The sequence below is a fragment of the Lissotriton helveticus genome, chromosome 2_1 (assembly GCF_964261635.1).
Source record: "Lissotriton helveticus chromosome 2_1, aLisHel1.1, whole genome shotgun sequence".
NCBI lineage: Eukaryota > Metazoa > Chordata > Amphibia > Caudata > Salamandridae > Lissotriton > Lissotriton helveticus.
Window position 1 is genome coordinate 1,188,948,488 of NC_136059.1, and position 20,675 is coordinate 1,188,969,162.

General features: G+C 51.1%; 1 protein-coding gene across 1 annotated transcript in view; it reads right to left on the minus strand.

Annotated features, from left to right (window-relative positions):
- LOC144818544 (alcohol dehydrogenase 1-like) overlaps positions 1 to 20,675 on the minus strand; it is a 357,072-nt gene that overhangs the window by 89,168 nt on the left and 247,229 nt on the right. The window contains exons 5-6 of the mRNA XM_078676065.1: positions 1,144 to 1,363; positions 108 to 368 (exon numbers count right to left, since the gene is read on the minus strand). Of these exons, the coding sequence (XP_078532191.1) occupies positions 108 to 368; positions 1,144 to 1,363 (481 nt within the window). The remainder of the gene's footprint in view (positions 1 to 107; positions 369 to 1,143; positions 1,364 to 20,675) is intronic.

Here is a 20,675-nt window from a genome sequence, read left to right on the forward strand (position 1 = left end):
CGGTGAGCCAATTGGTGCGTAAACATAGCTACACTCCTACAAATAACTGTATGTATTCTACCACTTGCATGATTGACTGTATCCTGTTATGTTTTCTATTTACCTACCATTGAATCAACACGTCCGATGCACTCAAAGGCATAGTCCACTCCACCACTGGTCAACTCAACCAGCACCTCATGGATGGGCTTGGTATTGTCCTGTGGGTTGATGCACTCAGTGGCTCCTAATTCTTTGGCTTTGGCAAACTTTTCTGGATTGATGTCCACACCAATGATACGGGTAGCTCCAGCGACTTTACAGCCAATCACAACCGATAGCCCAATTCCACCCAAGCCAAAAATAACACACGTAGAACCTGGTTCAATCTGCAGAAAGAAAAAACACATGCAAGCCAAAGTCATAATCAGGCTGGTGTCTATATTTGAGTGTCACATCATGGTCTGTAAAACCAAGGCACAATCTAATTGTGCATTTCATTTACATCCATATTGTTGTAGCTTTTCTTAATAAACACAGGGCCAGATGTACCAATCCATTTTGTGACATCAAATCCAGCAATGTGCAAAATCGCAGGGTTTGCGATTGGAAAATAATTTTTTTTTGCAAAGTGAGAAAGGTCTTTCCAACTAACAAAGTGAATTTGGCAACCCCTTCCAAATCGAAATTCGAAGGGGGCTATCCTTGCAACACATTCCCTTTTGCGACTGGTCTTGAGCGTTTCAGGGAGAACAAGCATTGCCTGCTTCCTCCAATGTTTTCACAAACCTGATTTTTTTTAAAGCATCACCAGTTCCTTTCAGGAACACGAGCTGTTTTTAAATATATATATTTTCTGTTTTGTAAAGCAAATGCATGGGCGGAGCGCTGCTGTTTTCCTTCCAGGCCTCCATCCATGCATTACATTGGCAGCCAATCATAGAGGGTTGCAAATGCAACTAAATACATTTATTAGGCAGGTCATTTTGTAGCATTCTGTGATTGGACTATTCACGATGCTGCATAGGTCGCCTTGCAATTTGCAGTCTCAGTCCCAAACCAGTCAGTGTACACATTGCAACCCCTGGTTTGCGAATGCTGCATCTGACCTAAGGGTTTTGGTAAGGGCAGCTTTTAGCGGTGATACGATATTACCATAATTACCTTCGCAGCTTTCACCGCAGATCCGTATCCAGTGGAAAAGCCACATCCAATCAGACAGACTTTTTCAGGGGGAGCAGAGGCATCAATTTTAACCACACTGTCGTCGCTCACAACCGTGTACTCGGAGAAGGTGCTGGTGCCAATGAAGTTGTAAATATCCTTGCCTTTACAGCTGAACCTGCTGGTGTTGTCATCCATCAGTCCGGTACCGTTTCCTACTCTGTTCAATAAACAAGGATGACTTATTTCCGAAATGTATATCACGTTACATTTCTGGGCATCTAAAAAGTGCAGCTGTAGATTTAAAATACTTTAAGCAGTTAACAAGCCCATCTAAGGTGAATAAAAAAGAGGTGGTGTACCACCGGTATATCACGTTTTTCACTTCGAACCACAAATATATACGTTCCAGAATATCGACAACCAGTAAATTAGCAAGGTTAAGTATAGATAGGTAAGTATAGATGTACTAATCTTAACTTCACAGCTACGTACAGTTTGGCGTGGGTTAGAAAGTCTGCCGATGAGTTTAATTGGTTTAATTTGGTCAACTATAAAAAATATATAGCAGTAATGCACAACTCTAAATAGGAGAGAATCTGCTTTCATATTTTTTCCAAAAATATATAGTTTTCCTGTCTGAATTTTAAGGCTCTTCAGTGTTTTTTTAAAGTACCTGAAGATGTTGTTGGAAGAATTTGAATTTCAGATGACAGATGCAGATTTTTATAGAAATACAGTTTATATGTGGCATAATATCTCCAACCACGCACACCTAGATAATTGGGTGATAAGACTAACAATCAATACACAATTCAAAGTTAATTTGATAGTGTACATTTAATGAGGTACAGGAACACTACCATTTTTTTTAATTAAAAACAGCTGACTGCATATGTCAGTCTCCTATCCATATCCATAGTGTTCATATATGCAAGATGATTGTATTGGGTGCTTAAAATCTGTGAAGAGGCCTAAGGCACATTTTATTTGATGAGTAGAATCTACACAATTGGTTAGATAAGCATGTATGAAAAAGTACCTTTTTGGTTGGTCACTCCCATTGTTTGAATCCTTTTCACAGGGGCAGTGCTGTTCAGGCCCCAAAATGTGCTCAGACCCATAAAACAGGACAGATTTGTCTAACCCTTAATCAGCTTATTTAACTCACCAGTAAGGCCATAGTATATGGTGTAGGAAAATATATCAGTGGCATGGAACAGTTAAATGGTACCTGTGGACTGCAGCATATGTTGTGCTATCTAATAGTCAGACAAAGAAAACATGACTTTAAGACTTACCTGTGCAGCCTGACTGCTGCAGCTTTTTAAATCGGTTAGCAAACCTGTCAAAATAACTCATTTCGACAGTGAAGAAACTTAATTTTAAATATTGAATAAATCATCCCTAAGTAGGATTTGTAGCCCACAAGATAGGAAGCCTAGGGGTCTTATTACGATTTTGACGCTGCAAGAGCGGGCCGCCCCGCTCCCACACTGCCAGGCCCATGTTTGAACCCGTCCGCCAGATTAGGAGTTTTCTTCTGTCTTGCGGGCTGTTTATTTATTTTATTTATTTATTCCCTGGCGTTCCCAGGGTGATGTCTATGAGACAGGCACCACAATAGGAACGTCAAAGGCAGTACTGGCAGTTACTGGCGTGCATGCACAGAGGGAGGGGGGGGAGTACATGTTGTGCCCCTGTGTGCAACTACATGGCGTGAGGCACCAGGGGGCCCTGTAGGGCCCTCTGTTTTTCCTCACTGCCACACATGAGGCTTGTAAAATGCTTGACGGGCCGTTGCGACTGTACCGTTGCGGCCCGACCAAGCATAATGCTGCCTCAAGACCGCCACATCACCGATCCCTGGCAGTTGCAGTGGTCTCAGGGTGACCTGAATGCCATGGTCTTAATAGGGCAGTCAGAAGACCGCCACTGCCGCGTCCAGTGAATCTGGGCATACGTGGACCGCCAGACTCGTAATAAGGCCCTAGGTTTTAAAAGGGGTACATGCAAAAATGTAGTGCTAGTATGTCCCCACAGTGAAAAGCCCTCAAAAGGTATTTTTACTGTAAATGGACTCATAAACAGTCTAATGGGAAAAACTAAAGACAGAATTAAATTCTAACTCTGCTATATTTGATTTTGGAAATGGTATGGGAATACTTCAGCTACTTTTTTGAATGTGAATTAAAAAGTAACATTTTCTGGTGAAGCTTGAGTTTTACTAACTATTTAGGAAACATGACGTTAAAAATGTTAGTCACCCTACCTTGTGGCTAGTAAAACCTACAAAAGTAGCACCTCGCCCACAGTTAATCAGAACGCATCTAGACCTAAGTAAGAACAGAAAAGGAATGGACCCAGGACTGAGAAGTAGACTCCGTGGTTCAGTTGGCTGTCCTCCTGTGTGGCAACAGTGACACAGCAATCTGCAAGAGGCCTTTTCCCTGTACTGGCATAGGCCAGTGCCACAAAAAGACTTGGGGCGCTGCCCTACACCAATTCTTTGAAAATGAGGCCCTAAGTCTGAAGGTAGAGATCTTAACTGAAGTGCCCAGCTGACCAGTAGCAACTAGACCTAGACTGGACCTTGCTGGTAGCCTCTGCTGCAGTCCTGGTCGCTAAGTGCTGTCTCTGAGTTGCTGGGAGCCTTAGAAGTGTCCAAAAAGACTGCTCCAGAAAGGTTGAGGCATTTTTGAACATACCCTGAGAAGGTCAGCAGGACCTCGCAGCAAAGGTGTCCAATTTTGAGGGGACTTTGCTGGATAAAGCTTGAGGCTTGCCCCACTGGAGAACTTTGAGCTCCATAAAAAAGACTAACGGCCTCCTTTACAAGATGCATGTGTCACCGGGGCATTACATTTTTTGATGCCCTGATGGTGCAAGCCTCTCAATCAACCTGCACAAAAACAATCATGCCAATAACACAGACACCCTTGCACCATGGTGCAAGAATGCTTGTGTTGATGCTCGGCTGAAAATGGTGGGCCTGCACTGGCTGAAAGGACAGGAATGCACTGTATCTTGTAAATACGGTGCATTTATGACCTTTCGAATTTGCGTATGGCAGCACTGCAAAAATCTTGACTGAGTGAAGGCACTAAAAAGTATCTGCCTGACGAGAGGACTTCTGCAGCCACCAGCTCTGAATTTTCCCACTTGGAGCTTTTCCACCAAAGCCAGCAGCTTCAGATGGACCTCATCTAATGGCTATCTGGCTCGGAGAGGACTTTGCTGGATACTACCTAAAGCCCTGACCTGTTGGAGGATTTTGACTTCCATTTCAGATACCACGTCAGAAAGTAAAGGGACGATCGCATGAGTTATCCAGCCTCTGCTCCATCACAGTTGGCCTGAAATTACGCCTCAACTCCGGTTTCACCAGGAATAGTCACTTCTGATTGATGTTTTACTTTCTCTTGGTGTTTTTTGCCATAACATTTAAAAAAAATATTATCTCTAGTTCCCATCATTATATGTTATTCATTTTGGTCGCCTTTTATTTATTAAAATGTTGTCTGTTTCTAGAAATTGGGTGAGGAATTGTTATTGTATGGTGTTTTGACCATTTATTTTATTTATTTTGGTACCACTACATATTTTACACACTTTTCCTCAAGTCAAACCTGTTTGCTCTGTGCCATAACTAACAGGCGTTCAGCTCAGGTTTTTTTTTAATTGAATTTATGTGTTGGACATAACAGGATTTTGAACTTATTACTTGGCTAAGACTCACATCCTCCCCAACTAATAACCCATTTTCTTACAGAATATATTCATAGGGTAGCATAAAGGGAAAATGCTGGGGTGTAGGTCATAATAACTATAAGGTGCTCTTCGTGTGTTTCTTTGTACTTATAGCTGCACCTATGCAAGGAGAGGAGCAAAGAGGGTGTGAGAGGAATAAACACTTTCATATGTTTCTACCATCCATCTTTGTGTAGGTGACGGATTGTTCCTTATGAATTAGATCATGTCCTATACTGTTTTGCGCTAGGCAATTCATCTGTTGGGGCACAGCCAAGTCTTTACTGTCTTCCTAAATTCCAGGGGATCTTAGCTCTCTCTTTGTTTTCACAGGCAAGAGTTCTACAGTTTTATTTCTAGTGACCGCTCAGCCCTCCACAGGGCTTGGTCGCCCCACTCACTGCTGCCGCTCCTGCCTGCCTTTGCCGCCTCCTGCCTGCAGATTCCTTCGCTCGCTGCCCGCTGCTCCTGGGAATATACCGCTGCTCCTGGGAATTTCCCGCTGTTCCTGGGAATTTCCCGCTGCCCGCTGCTTCTTGGAATTTCCCGCCGCTGCTTCCCTGCGGCCCCGCCCCCCTGTGATTCCATTCGCCACCCCGCTCCCGCCACCCAGCTGCTCCTCCCTCCCGGCTCCTTACTTATGACGCCCCCAGAGCGACCGCGCAGCGGACACGCGCAGCGGGACCACCGATTGAGCGCCGAAGGTGCGCAAAAGGTAAGCCCGTCTGCGCCCGTCCGCGCCTGGCCCGCGCCCAGCGCCAGGACCCCTGGCCCTCCCCGCCGAGGCAAGACGACCCGACTGACCTACGACGCCGCCACTCTCAACGCACTCAATGCCGGCCGGACCCACGCCTGCTGCCGAGCCACCCCGAGACGCACCCACGGACCCTTCACCTGCTGCACCTGCAAGTTCACCTGCCTCCGAACCTGCCCCGCACCCGCCAAGACAAACACCGGACGTCGCCTTCCTCACGGAAACCTGGATGAACGCCTCCTCTGCACCCGACATCGCCATCGCCATCCCGGACGGGTACAAGATCATCAGGAGGGACCGCATCAACCAGACCGGAGGTGGCATCGCCATCGTCCACAGGAACACCATCCGCATCACGACCGACGCCAACGACTCCTTCGCCGCAGCCGAACATCTCCACTTCCAGATTCACACCGACCCTAAGACGACCCTCAGAGGCACCCTCGTCTACAGAGCCCCGGGACCACGCACACAATTCACCGAAGACATCACAGACTTCATCAGCCCGCACGCCCTCCCCTCCACCGACTACATCCTCCTCGGGGACCTCAACTTCCACCCGGAGAACAACAAGGACCGCAACACTACCGCCCTGCTGGAAAACCTCGCCAACCTCGGACTCAAGCAACTGGTCAACACCCCCACCCACTATGCCGGCCACACGCTTGATCCCATCTTCTCTTCCAGCAAGTACATCACCTTCAGCCACGCCACCGGACTCCACTGGACCGACCACAGCTGCGTCCACTTCAGCTTCAAAAGATCCACAACCCACCACCACCCGCAACAGGTACCTCACAGGAATTGGAGCAAGATCACCGCAGACCAGCTCACCACCTCCCTCAGCCAGAGCCCACCCGCCAACACAACGGACCCCAACGAAGCAGCCCGCAACTTCACACAGTGGCTGACCGCCTGCGCCGATGACCTCGTGCCACTAAAGAACCCTCCCAGCAGACCCAGAAGCAAGAAGGCATCCTGGTTCACCGACGACCTCAAGGACTCCAAGAAGACCTGCCGCACCCTCGAGAAAGCCTGGCTCCTCGACCGGACCACCGACAACATGACCGCCCTCAAACACGCTACCCGCAAGCACCACCAGCTCATCCGCACCACCAAGAAGAAATCCCTGAAGGAACGACTGGACAACAACGCCCACGACAGCAAAGAGCTCTTCACTATCGTCAAGGAGTTCTCCAACCCCAGCACCGGCACCAACGACATCACTCCGTCACAAGACCTCTGCGACTCCCTCGTCTCGTTCTTCCACCGCAAGATCGCCGACATCCACAACAGCTTTGGTGCCCCACCCACGCACCCAACCGTCGAACCAACGCCCCCCACCGCCATCCTTCCCACCTGGACCACGGTGACCACCGAAGACACAGCCCGCACGATGAACACCATCCACTCCGGATCACCGACCGACCCCTGCCCACACCACGTCTTCAACAAGGCCGACTCCACCATCGCACCCCAACTCCGGAACATCATCAACGCCTCCTTCAACACCGCCACCTTCCCGGAGAGCTGGAAGCACGCCGAGATCAGCGCCCTCCTGAAGAAACCTACAGCGGACCCCACCGATCTCAAAAACTTCGCCCCATCTCGCTCCTCCCTTTTCCTGCTAAAGTCATCGAGAAGATCGTCAACAGACAGCTGACCGCCTTCCTCGAGACGAACGGATCCCTCGACCCCTCGCAGTCCGGCTTCAGAGCCAACCACAGCACCGAGACCGCCCTCATCCCAGCCACCAACGACATCCGGACCCTGCTCGACAAGGGGGAAACAGTGGCCCTCATCCTCCTGGACCTCTCCGCTGCGTTCGACACGGTCTGCCACCGCACCCTAGTCCAGCGCCTCAGCAACATCAGTATCCAAGAGAAGGCACTGGAGTGGATCATCTCGTTCCTCGCCGGCAGAACACAAAGAGTCCGCCTCCCCCCGTTTCGCTCCGAGGCCACCGAAGTCATCTGTGGCGTCCCGCAAGGATCTTCACTCAGCTCCACCCTCTTCAACATCTACATGAAACCTCTCGCAGCCATCGCACGCCAGCACAACCTCAACATCATCTCTTACGCCGACGACACCCAGCTGATCCTCTCCCTCACCAGAGACCCCGACACCGCCAGAACCTGCCTACACGAAGGGATGAAAGACGTCGCCGAGTGGATGAAGGACAGCCACCTGAAACTGAACTCGGACAAGACGGAAGTCCTCCTCCTGTGATCTTCGCCCTCCGCCTGGGACGACTCCTGGTGGCCCCCAGCCCTGGGCACCGCACCCAAGCCAACCGACCACGCACGCAACCTGGGCTTCATCCTGGACCCCTCCCTCTCGATGACCAGACAAGTCAACGCCGTCTCCTCATCGTGCTTCAACACCCTGCGTATGCTTCGCAAGATCTTCCGCTGGATCCCGACCGAGACCAGGAAGACTGTCACCCAGGCACTCGTCACCAGCCGACTGGACTACGGAAACGTCCTCTACGCCGGAACCACAGCCAAGCTACAGAAAAGACTCCAGCGCATCCAGAACGCCTCCGCCCGACTGATCCTGGATGTCCCCCGACGCAGCCACATCTCCAGCCACCTGAGGAACCTGCACTGGCTCCCCGTCGACAAGAGGATCACGTTCCGGCTCCTCACCCACGCACACAAGTCTCTCCACGACCTGGGCCCCAAGTACCTCAACGACCGCCTGACCTTCTACACGCCCACCCGCCAGCTACGGTCCACCAGCCTCGCCCTCGCAGCCGTACCACGCATCCGAAGAGCCACCGCCGGAGGAAGATCCTTCTCTTACCTGGCTGCCAAGACTTGGAACTCCCTCCCCATCCACCTTCGGCTGACCCAGGACCATCTCGCCTTCAGGAAACAACTCAAGACCTGGCTGTTCGAGCAGTAGCATACCCCTCCCCCCAAGCGCCTTGAGACCCTCCCGGGTGAGTAGTGCGCTATACAAATGGCATGATTGATTGATTGATTGATAGGATAGCACAACTGCAGTCACTCTTGCAGGCAATGCACTGGAAGAGGTTGACGCCTTCACCTACCTGGGTAGTGTCATAGAGAAGCAGGCAACACTGATACCGATGTCAAGGCAAAAATCGGCAAAGCAAGGGTTGCTTTCATTCAGCTAAAGAAGATCTGGAGTTCCAAGGACCTAACGCTGCAAACCAAGCTCAGGCTTTTTACACCAACGTAAAATTGGTCCTTCTGTAAGGATAAGAAACTTGGAGGACCACAGTGACCACCACCAACAAAGTCCATACCCTATTAAACACCTGTCTGAGGAAAATCCTCCAAATCCATTGACCAAACACCATCAGCAACAAATACCTATGCCAGCAGACTTTCCAACTCCATGCTCATGAAGAAATCATGCAAAGACCCTGGGGCTGGATTGGTCACACCCTCCGCAAGTCTGCATCAAACACCAGCAGGCAAGCTCTAACCTGGCACCCTCACGGGGAAAAGAGGAAGGCCAAGAAAACATTGAACCTTGAAACTGACTCCAAGGAGATGGGTTACACCTGCAGTCAGATTGAAAGAAAAGCCCAGGACAGAGGTGGCTGAAAAGTCCTGATTGATGGCCTATACACCCAGCAGGGTAGTAAGGATAAGTAAATAAGAGTAAATGCCTAGAAGGAGGCTCCACCATGCACCATCTACGTGAAGAGGGGGAAAGCCACTAGAATTGATAGTCTGGAGTCCCGGAGGTAAAAACTGCACATATCATGAAATTTTCTGTAGGCAGACAGCAAAGTTTGCACACTTTGATAAAATTCCTCAACTTGTCCAATTGGGGCAGCAATCACTTTTGAACGTCCTCTTTTATTGAGTTTCAAATTCCAATATCAATGGCCTTTTTGAGATTTAATTGTGTTTCTTGTGATTAAAGTCTAACTTAAACAACACAGGCTGAGCTGTTCATCTAAGTGGAAAGTGCAAGAAGGGGGTTCAGTACATAAAGATTCTTAGCAGGAAAGGGCAAGCAGACAGATAGGAAAGATCAGGAAAGGATGAAATAGAAGTAAGAAATTGATTATTGCTCTTAAGCCTTTTTCGTTCCCCCATTAGTAAGCTGTTATGGTAAGCTTTCTTGTAGATGCCTCTTGATATGCCGAGCCTAGAACCAACCTTAAAGATGATGTGGGTCGAGTAAGTAAGTTTAACTTCATCAAGGATTGCCAAGAATGCTTCTTGGGATTGCACTTTTGCTTATACTAAGTCATCCCAAAACACAATGAAATGTGTTTTCCTTGTGTCAGTTCTTTGATTTATCGAAGTTGTATTTAAGGTCCCATGGGCATGCTGCCAGTTGCATTGGTCACTAAGTAAGCCAGAGTAGTGTGACTGGTTTCTCAGTAGTGCAACAACATCCACGAGTTCTGAGATGACAGGCTTCCACATGTGGGTATCTGTTACACTTTTATTCCTGCTCATAGTTTGTGAGGCTCCTCTGTACCATCCTTTTACCTTAACTTCTTTTCCATTTTTGAATGGCTGTGTCCCTTTCATGACATCTTTCTTATATGAATAGTTATGGAAAATGCCATTACCCCACATGTGGTATTTTATTTGGTTTATTTCTTTTTATCTAAAGAATGTAAAGAAATGAGAAAGTCAGCACAACACCAATAATTCTTCCCGCAAACAAAATTTAAACCATTGCACTTTCCCTTGCCTCCCAAGCGCTTTCAGTATTTCAAATGCAAGATTAGAAGATTAATAAATGGGTACATTTGACTGAAGATGAGCCCTGTATAGCTACAATCACACCTAAACATATACCCTCTTGGTTAGAACTTGAACATGCCATACAAACGTTTGTGTAGTGGAGAGCACAAGAATGTATGCATTAATTTTGTAAATTTGATCTGGTAGTAAATGACTATAACAAAATTCACAGGTGCAAACTTTACAGTTGTGTCTCTTAGGCCCCTCTTGTACCAGCTGCCATGGTGGTACCTTCCTTCTCTCTACTACCCATCACTTCATACCAATAATTTATGTATTGCCATCTTCATCATAAGCAGTACCATCAGTTCCAACAGCTCCATCGGTCTGCTCTATCATCAGGTCAGATGCATCCTGTTTCTACTGCTCTTTCTCGGTCGCTTACACAAGTGCGCACACTTTGAATTCAAGGTAGGAGGAGACCAACCATATATAAACATGCTCATCCTCATCATCCTCCAATAGAGAAAAACAGTTAGAGCAAAACATAAACGCAACCACAAAAAGAACAGCAAAGTAAGTTTTCCCAACAAAAGTGAAAACGAAAGACAAAAGTTATTTGCAGTTAAAAGATTTGTTCAAAGAAATCATAAAGATTACCAAGAATAGTGGACTATCCTTGCCTCACACTCGAGCAACCTGATCCAAACAACAATCATTGGCAAAGCCAATAGGTCTAACTTTTGAAAGGTTTTAGCTGGCTTTTTGGCTCTGCAAATGGTTGTTGCCGCTGCTGGTCAACGCTGGCAAACACAAAAATAACAAGCATTGGCAAAGCCAACAGGTTTTACCTTTGGCATAGTTGCAGTATTTCAAGTCTTTACTAGTCCTCACTCTAGAACCAAAAGCAACAGCTTGAAGTCTTTATTAAGACTGCAGCCCCACAAGACATAACTAGATGTCCTTCTCGAGTGAGAACAACTGCTTAAAAAGTCTTTCATTCAGCTCCACAAGACATTACTAGAAGCCCCTCTCAAGTAGGATGCAACTGCTTCAAATGTCTTTCACTAAATTGCAGTACTTCAATGTCCTTCTTTAGTCCCATGCAACTGCTTTAAAAGTCTTTAGCTAAATTTCAATACTTCAAGTAGTTAGCTTGATGCCCCTTTAGTCGCAAGGTACTGTTTGAAATCTTCACAACGTTGCAGTATCTCAAGTTATTACTAGAGGTCCCTCTTGAGTCACAGGCAATGGTTTGAAAAGTGTTCCATAAATGTGCAGTACTTTCTAGTGGTTACTAAATGTCCCTCTCACTTCAGATCTGACTGCTTCAAGTCTTCACAAGCCTGCAGTTTCACAAACTGTTATAGCATGCCTCTCCCAGTTCAGATTCAACTTCTTCATGTCTTTCACAAAATTGAAGTACTTCATGTGGTCACTAGATGCCCTTTTGCAGTCAGATCCAACAGTTTAAAAATCTTAAAAAGTTGTGGTTACTCAAGTTGAATGAATGAATGAAAGTTTGATTGTGCCATTATTTTAAAACATTGCAATTGTTCAAACTATTACAATCATAATGTTAATAAAAAAAGTGAAGCTAAAAAAACAACATATTACAGCAGTTTCATACACTTTTTCCAATTAATACAATCACAATGTTAACAATAAAGAAGGGAGGGGCGTGGCTTAGCCAGCGATGGTGTAGGACGTGTCTCCCGGGAGCTCGGGCGGTCCGCCACTGTTTTCAGCAATTAAAGCAGAGCCAGGGACCCACGGCACTTATCTTTGCAGTGGACATTGGCGGCGGTGACCAGGGCCCACGGCCGAGAGGCTGCACACTGCCCGACGGCGTTATACGGCACGGAGAATCGCGGGACTTGGAGGTCCGGATGAGCAGGCCGCCATTGTGTGAGCCCCTGTCGGAGTCCTTCTCCAGGCGATCCCGGGGCCTCCGAGGGCTGGAGAACAAGCGGACCAGAGGCGGGAGAGATCAGCAGCGCCGACCCCTTCTGGCGTCGGATGGTGGCGGAGGAAGTCGTGCTGATGACGAGCTACAGGCCGAGCTAAAGTGACCCCTGATGCGGCTGAGGGCGATGAGTGGCCGACCAGAGGCATAGCAGAGACTGGCGTGTGGTCCGCCATTTTGTGTGTGCACTGGCGGGGCCCTATCTCGGGCCGGTGTATGCCCCGAGCGGCGGCGGGGTACCTGGTGACGCTTTTGCCTCGAAAGCGGCTGGAGACAACCACAGGGGCGGACCGGTGATCCTGCAGAGGCGGCGATGGTGGATGCTGTGTCGGGGCTCGCTAGGCGGGAGACGCCTGATCGGCCCGGAGAGACCTGCAGTGTGGAGATTCGCAGCGGCCAGTGTCTGAACTGAATGCAGGTACAGTGCGGGTGAGGGGGGCCAGGTGTGAGGCGCGACGGACTGCGGACACCCCCAGCCTCCTTGGGCCTCTGCTATGGACCAGCTTTGGGGGCACTAGGCTGCAAGTTGGCATTTCAGGAGCGCTTGACCTGGTGCGTGGCTGGGGGCTGCGACTGTGAGTTGCAGCGGGACGTGGGCGCCCCCGACATTTTGAGATTCCTCCACCGCCCGGCATTGGGATCGATGGGCTGTATGCAGACACACCTGGGGGCATCCCATTGTAACATCGGGACCCTGGATTGTGGGGGCTCGCATTGATCGACAGTGATAAGTGGCGTGTTGCCGAGCGGTGCCCTGAGAATTGCACCGGCTGAGACTGCAGTGAGGCGGCAGGGAGCGAAGCAGTAGCAGCCCAGTTGAGTAGCAGCCTGGTAGGGCCCAACCGGAGAGACTACGCGGTGCGGGAACCGTTGGGAATACCTGCAACCACCACGCAGCGGGGCTCGTGGGGCCCATATCAGGTACAGCACGGCTGGGGATTGGGGGCCGCGTGAGGGCGGCACGTCAACAAGAGTGCTCCCCTGCCATTTTGAGACTGCTTCACCGGGCGGCCCTGGGACATTTGACATCGTGCGCTGCTGCGGCCAGGGACACTATACTCTTCCCGGGGCCTCTGCGCTCAGTGGTACTACCGGTGGGGGGGATAAGGAGACAGTGAACATCAAGTGGGAAGGCCCGGAGGCGCTGGGCGGCCCGCCCTAGCGTTACGGAGGCCTGAGGCTCCTTCCACGCTGTTTGGCTGGAATCAGTGCTTCAGGGCTATAGGAACCCACATTAGACATACCGTGGTTGGGGCCACAGGAGAGCGGCACGGATAGGAAGCTCCCCCGTCTTTGTACATCGGAGCAAGCACGCACAGATCACGCGGCCTGAGGGCCGACAAGATATCGAAACTGGAATGCCCCTGCACACTCTAAAGAAATATATGTACATTCAAATGTTGTCGACTTTAGAAAGCAAGGACAAAGCCTATCAGTTAAACAATAACCATTAATAACTCTTCAAGTCTTTCGTAGGTGGGTGGTGTCTTTAATGTTCATAACATAGAGCTTCGGAAATATCACCGACAGAGCGACTTCAACCACTTGCCCACAAAGTTTTTAGCCCTGAGGAGTCGCGGGAAGACTGTCCCAAACGCGACAAAACACGTGTCGGCTGGTCTATTTGTTATGAACATTAAAGACACCACCCACCTACGAAAGACTTGAAGAGTTATTAATGATGTACATATATTTCTTTAGAGAGTGCAGGGGCATTCCAGTTTCTTTATGCACAGTGTCGACCCGGGTCGACACTACTTGGAGGGGTTTTGGGTTTTCCCCTCAGCCCCTTTGTTTTGCACCTCAAATCTAACAGTGAATTAACTGATTCTATTGCGCTAATTCTTAGCAGTGCGCCCCTATCAAGTAAGTAACCCTTTTCTGGCCAATGTATGGCCGACAAGATATCACCAGCCTGGCGATGACACGTTCCAAGGGGGGCAAGGCGGATCCGGCTGCCGCCTCCAGGGACAACACCATGGTAGCCATGTGGGACAGGGCGGGAGCATCGGCTCCCAATGTGGTGGCATCGTAGGCTGACGGAGGCTCGGCACCAGTGACCCAGGCGTTCATGTCATCCTTCTTGTCTGATCTCAAATCGGAGATCGGCGCTTTGCGCACGGAGGTGCACTCATGTGTGCGAGAGCTTCGAAAGGAGGTGACTGACTTGGGGGACCAAGTCGATGGGCTGGAGAAAACAGTGGATGCTCGCACGGGGGATCAGGAGCAGTTGTGGCAACGTCACGCAACGCTGGAGGAGCAACACATAGAGCTTCAAGTAAAGCAGGAAGATTTGGAAAACCGGAGTCGCCGGAACAACCTTCGTGTCCGTGGGGTGCCTCTTGGTGCAGAGGGGAACGACATCATGACATACGTTGTACGATTACTCCATGAAGTATGGGGGGACGAGGATGCCTCCCCCGCCGGCTTTGGATCGAGCCCATAGGGTCTCCGGGCCCGCGGGGAGGCCAGGCCTTCTCCCGGATTTCTTAACTAGAGTCCATTTCTTCACTGAAAAGGAGGCTATCCATAAGGCCGCCCGCGCTAAGCCGGATCTCTGCTACGAGGGAAACAAGATCCAAATCTTTCAGGACTCGCCGCCCAACACTCTGAAACGGCGTTGTGCCTTCAAGCCTGTGACGGAGAAATTGCGAGACGTGGGCATCTCGTACCAGTGGGGGCACCCATTTGCCCTCATCTTCCAATGGGAGTCTAAACGCTGAGTGGGGCAAACCTACACAGAGGTGGCCCAACTGCTTCGTATTCCGACATCTCCGCCGACCAGCCCTTTTCGCTCCCGACGTCAGGAACCCGTGCCTGCCAAACCATCCTGGACTACTGTGTCCCGCCCTCGCCGTTCGCCACGAGTAGATGAGCAGTCTGCCTCCCAGGCCAAACAGGATAATATCGCCCACATACGATCACTCAAGGGGGATAAGGAAGACCTTAGCTCACACCCCTCGACCCCATGACAGACTGAGTGCAGGCCCACGCGGAACTGAGAGACATATCCCCTCGGACATGTGTCCTTACTTTTCAGATTGCCGGTCACTGTCCCACCCAGATTTACAACCTGGCTCCTTCCTTTTAGAGTGGGGGACGCCGGGGCTCCCCTACATGACGAGTTTGAGGCCGACTACTCCCTTATCCCCGCTGATTCCTGAGGGAGTGACATCCCTGGGCTTATCTGAACCCGAGGGTGTAGGATGCTCGGTGATGGGAACAGATGGACTTGGCCCGGTTGGCCACTGTTGGGTTACTGCCTTTCTCCCCTGTACCTTTCTTTTCTCTACCTCTCACTGCTTCCTTTCTCTCTCTCCCCCCTTCTCTGTGTGCGTTGGGTTGGGGGCTATGCGGCAGCGGAGCTTTGTGTGGGATGAGGTGGCTGACCTTCCCTGCGGATGTATGCTGCTGCGGAACTGGGATGGGGGAGCGCGGATGACACCTGTTTGGATTCTAGTATAACAGCTAACTTGCCTAGTCCCTTAAAGGTTTTAACGCTTAATGTCAAAGGCCTGAACTCTTCTAATAAGCGGCGGCAAACATGGCGTTACCTTCTGCAGCAGAACCCTGACATCATATTTTTACAGGAAACCCACCTCGTGCAAGCAGATACTGGGCGCATGGCGCACCCTAGATACCCTTTCCAATTTTGGGCTACAGCAGACACCAAGACAGCAGGTGTAGCGATATTGTGCAGGACTGGCATCAGGCGGGGAGAGGCCAAATCCTTCAGGAGCGGGGATGGACGCTTTCTTAGAGTGAGTGTAGGGATTGGGCAGCGCATCTTTACTCTATGTAATGTGTACTCACCCAACCAGATGCAGGATCGGTACCTTAGATCACTTCTGAAAGAACATGTTCCGCAAGGAGACCCCTCGCTGATTTTGGGGGGGGGGACTTTAACTTAGTTTGGGACCCAGGAGCCGATCGCAGCGATGCCTCGTTTAGCGGAGCTGGGGCCATGTCCTCCGCACTGCGTACTCAAGTAGCAGACCTGGGGTTGTTTGATGCGTGGCGCTATCACTCCCCGGAGTTAAGGGACTATTAATTCTACTCTCACGCCCACCGCTCGTACTCCCGTATAGATTATTTATTTATTTCCCATGCTCTGCTGCGTGACGTGTTGGGAGCCTCCATGTCGGATATCTCACTATCAATCAATCAATCACGACATTTATAAAGCGCGCTACTCACCCGGGAGGGTCTCAAGGCGCTGAAGGGGGGGGGGGTGAGTTACTGCTCGAAGAGCCAGGTCTTGAGCTGTTTCCCGAAGGAGAGATGGTCCTGGGTTCGCCGAAGGTGGGTGGGGAGGGAGTTCCAGGTCTTGGCTGCCAGGTAGGAGAAGGATCTTCCTCCGGCGGTGGCTCTGCGGATGCGTGGTACGGTGGCCAGGGCATGGCTAGTTGATCGTAGCTGGCGGGTGGGCGTGAAAAAGGTCATGCGGTCGTTGAGGTACTTGGGGCCCAGGTTGTGGAGAGCCTTGTGTGCGTGGGTCAGGAGTCTGAACGTGATTCTCTTGCTGACGGGGAGCCAGTGCAGGTCTCTCAGGTGTCCGGTGATGTGGCTGTGTCTGGGGACGTCCAGGATGAGTCGTGCGGAGGCGTTCTGGATGCGTTGGAGTCTTTTTTTAAGTTTGGCTGTGGTTCCGGCATAGAGGGTGTTCCCGTAGTCCAGTCGGTTGGTGACGTGTGCCTGGGTGACGGTCTTCCTGGTTTCGGTGGGGATCCATCTGAAGATCTTGCGGAGCATGCGCAGGGTGTTGTAGCACGAGGATGAGACGGCGTTGACTTGTCTGGTCATCGACAGGGAGGCGTCCAGGATGAAGCCCAGGTTGCGTGCGTGGTCTGTTGGTTTGGTAGCGGTGCCCAGGGCCGGGGGCCACCAGGAGTCGTCCCAGGCGGAGGGTGATGATCCCAGGATGAGGACTTCCGTCTTGTCTGAGTTCAGTTTCAGGCGGCTGCTCCTCATCCAGTCGGCGACGTCTTTCTCCCTTCGTGTAGGGTGGCTCTGGCGGTGGTGGGTCGTTGGTGAGGGAGAGGATCAGCTGGGTGTCGTCGGCGTAGGAGATGATGTTGAGGTCGTGTTGGCTTGTGATGGCTGCGACGGGGCTCATGTAGACGTTGAAGAGGGTTGGGCTGAGTGAAGAACCTTGTGGTACGCCGCAGATGACTTCGGTGGCCTCGGATCTGAATGGGGGGAGGCGGACTCTCTGGGTTCTTCCGGCGAGGAACGAGATGATCCACTCCAGTGCTTTCTCTCGGATTCCGATGTTGCTGAGGCGCTTCACTAGGGTGCGGTGGCAGACTGTGTCGAACGCCGCAGAGCGGTCCAAGAGGATGAGGGCCGCTGTTTCCCCGTTGTCGATCAGGGTTCTGATGTCATCGGTGGCTGCGATTAGGGCGGTCTCGGTGCTGTGGTTGGCCCGAAACCCGGACTGCGAGGGGTCGAGGGATCCATTTGTCTCGAGGAAGGCGGCCAGCTGTCTGTTGACAGTCTTTTTGATGACTTTGGCCGGAAAGGGAAGGAGCGAGATGGGACAGTAGTTCTTGAGGTCGGTGGGGTCCGCCGTAGGTTTCTTCAGGAGGGCGGTAAGCTCGGCGTGCTTCCAGCTCTCCGGGAAGGTGGCGGTGTGGAAGGAGGAGTTGATGATGTCCCGGAGATGGGGTGCGATGATGGCGTCGGCTTTGTTGAAGATGTGGTGTGGGCAGGGGTCGGTCGGTGACTATCGGATCATGCGCATGTCGAGCTGCTCCTGCAGGACCCGACCGCTTGCCCTGCGCGAGAGGCGATGTGGCGTCTGCTGCCGGGCATTCTCCGGGATGCAGCTGATGTGGAAAGTATTAGAACGGCCATTGACTCCTATTTTTCTAGTAACGACCTGCCAGAGACACCTTTTTCCGTGGTATGGGATGCCTTTAAGGTAACAATCCGGGGTCACATTACCACTCTCTCAATCGTACTTACGCGCGGGCTCGGGCTTTGGAAGATAGCCTGGCAAAGGACATAAAGCTAGAGGAACGATGAGATCAGGGTGGCAAATCGTTGACATCCAGGCGGTGACTTGCCAATCTCAGAGGGCAGCTTCGGCTTTTAGGCACTAACAAGGCGGAAAAATCCTTGCTGGCCCTGAAGCAGAGATATTTTGAGGGAGGGGACAAGGTGGGCAGGCTACTGGCAGGGCGGCTGAGGGCACGTGCTGCCAGGGCACATATAGCCAATATCCAGCTTCCGGACGGGACGAGAGTCACTTTGGAGAAAGACAAGAGCGAGGCGTTCCGGGCTTACTACTCTGCACTGTGTAAGGAGGAGTCACCATCTCTGGACGTAGTGGCGGACATCCTGAACAACTACACGGGGACGCCGCTACATCCACACTATGAAAAGGCCCTGGAAGGCCCCATTACCCAAGAAGAGGTAGCAGAAGCCATGAAGGACCTTCCCCTTGGGAAGACTCCAGGGCCAGATTGTCTACCTCTTTGTGTCTATCGCATGTTTCAGTCACAGCTTTGGCCTCATCTTTTACGGCTGTATAACTCGTTCACTGATACGGAGGGGCCGTCCCGCAATATGGGCATGGCGGAGATAGCATTGATCCTGAAGCCAGGGAGGATCCCGCGCAGTGTGCATCATACCGCCGATTGCCCTACTAAACACTGACTTTAAAATCTACACCAAACTCTTGGCGAAGCATCTGGATCCCTATATGCAGGGTCTCGTAGACCCGGACCAGGTTGGTTTCATTCGCAACCGGCAGGGAGCGGATAACGTGCCCAAAATTGCACACCTAGTAGTGAAAGTGCACCACTGGGGAATTCCGGCTTGCCTTCTGTCGCTAGATGCGGAGAAGGCGTTCGACCGGGTGGACTGGACTTTCCTGTGGGCGATCCTATGTATGATTGGGTTAGGTCAGAACATGGTCACTTGGTTCATGGCACCATATCTTGCCCCGCTTTCGGCGCCGTTCACCATTCATAGGGGTACCAGACAGGGGTGCCCACTCTCACCCTTACTTTTTGCCCTTGTGGTGGAACCACTGGCAGAGATGATTCGTCAGGCGGCTGACATACATGGTATCCCCATGGGTGGCCGTGAGAATAAGGTGGCTTTGTTTGCAGATGATCTCATCCTTACCCTAACACGCCCCAGGGAGTACCTCCCGGCACTCCATACAGCGCTGAACCTCTTTCAGCGGGCCTCTGGCCTCAAGATTAATCATAGCAAGTCCTGGGCCCTTAACCTTACTATCCCGAAGGAAGAGATCCCCCTCCTGGAGAAGCTAGTGCCATACCAGTGGGCCCCCCAGGGCATCCGCTATCTTGGCCTCCAGGTAACTCCCTCTCTAGACACATGGACACAAGTGAATTGGTGGGAATGTCGAAGATCGGTCCTGGAAGACTTGCGGAAGTGGAGACCCCTAGTGCTGTTGTGGCTGGGCAGACTCAATACCATCAAGATGTCGATCCTCCCTAAAATGTTATATCTGTTTCAGTGCCTCCCCACGCTCATTCCACTACGTTGTATACAAGGCCTCCAGCGCGACCTCACAAACTTTATTTGGGGCGGGAAACCACCTCGGTTCTCGCAGAAGCTTCTGATGACATTGAGAGATAGGGGGGACTAGCATGCCCCAACCTAGTGAGTTATTACTGGGCTTCGCACCTCCGCTTTGTGGTGGAATGGGGGGTGACGAAGAGTGAGAAGGGATGGCTGCACATGGACCCGGTAGTGACGGGGCGAACCATCTGGGACCTTGCCTGGCGACGTCGGGCGGCACGCTCCAAGAGCGCTTATATTGCAGTACTCACAAGGACTGTGCTAGACGTATGGGATAAAGTAGCTGTACGCCGAGGCCTCATGACATTTCCTTCACCGCACACCCCGATAGAGGGGAATCCGTCCTTCCCACCGGCACATCACTCGCGTGCCTTCGCCAAGTGGAGGCAGGGAGACTGCAGGGTGATTACTGACCTCTTTGAGGAGGGTAAGCTTAAATCCTTTGCGCAATGTAGAGAAGAGTTCCATGAGCTGTTGGTGGCGAGGCTGCAATATGCCCAGCTGCGGCACTGGGTGTCTGAAGAGGAAATGTATCAGGTGGCCATGTGTGCCTTCACCCCCTTTGAATAGCTGGTCCGACATCCTGTTGAATCTAAGGGGCTTATTTCCCGCATTTACCAGATTTTGCAACACCCAAAAACACCGCCCTTCCACCCATATCAGTGCAAGTGGCTAGCAGTATCAGAACAGACATTACCCCTGCACAGTGGCGTAGGATATGGCAGGATATCCCCACAGTGTACCGTAGCATCCCGCAGCGGGAAAACACCTATAAACTCATGACTCAGTGGTACTAAACGCCCCAACGTCTCCACAAGATGTT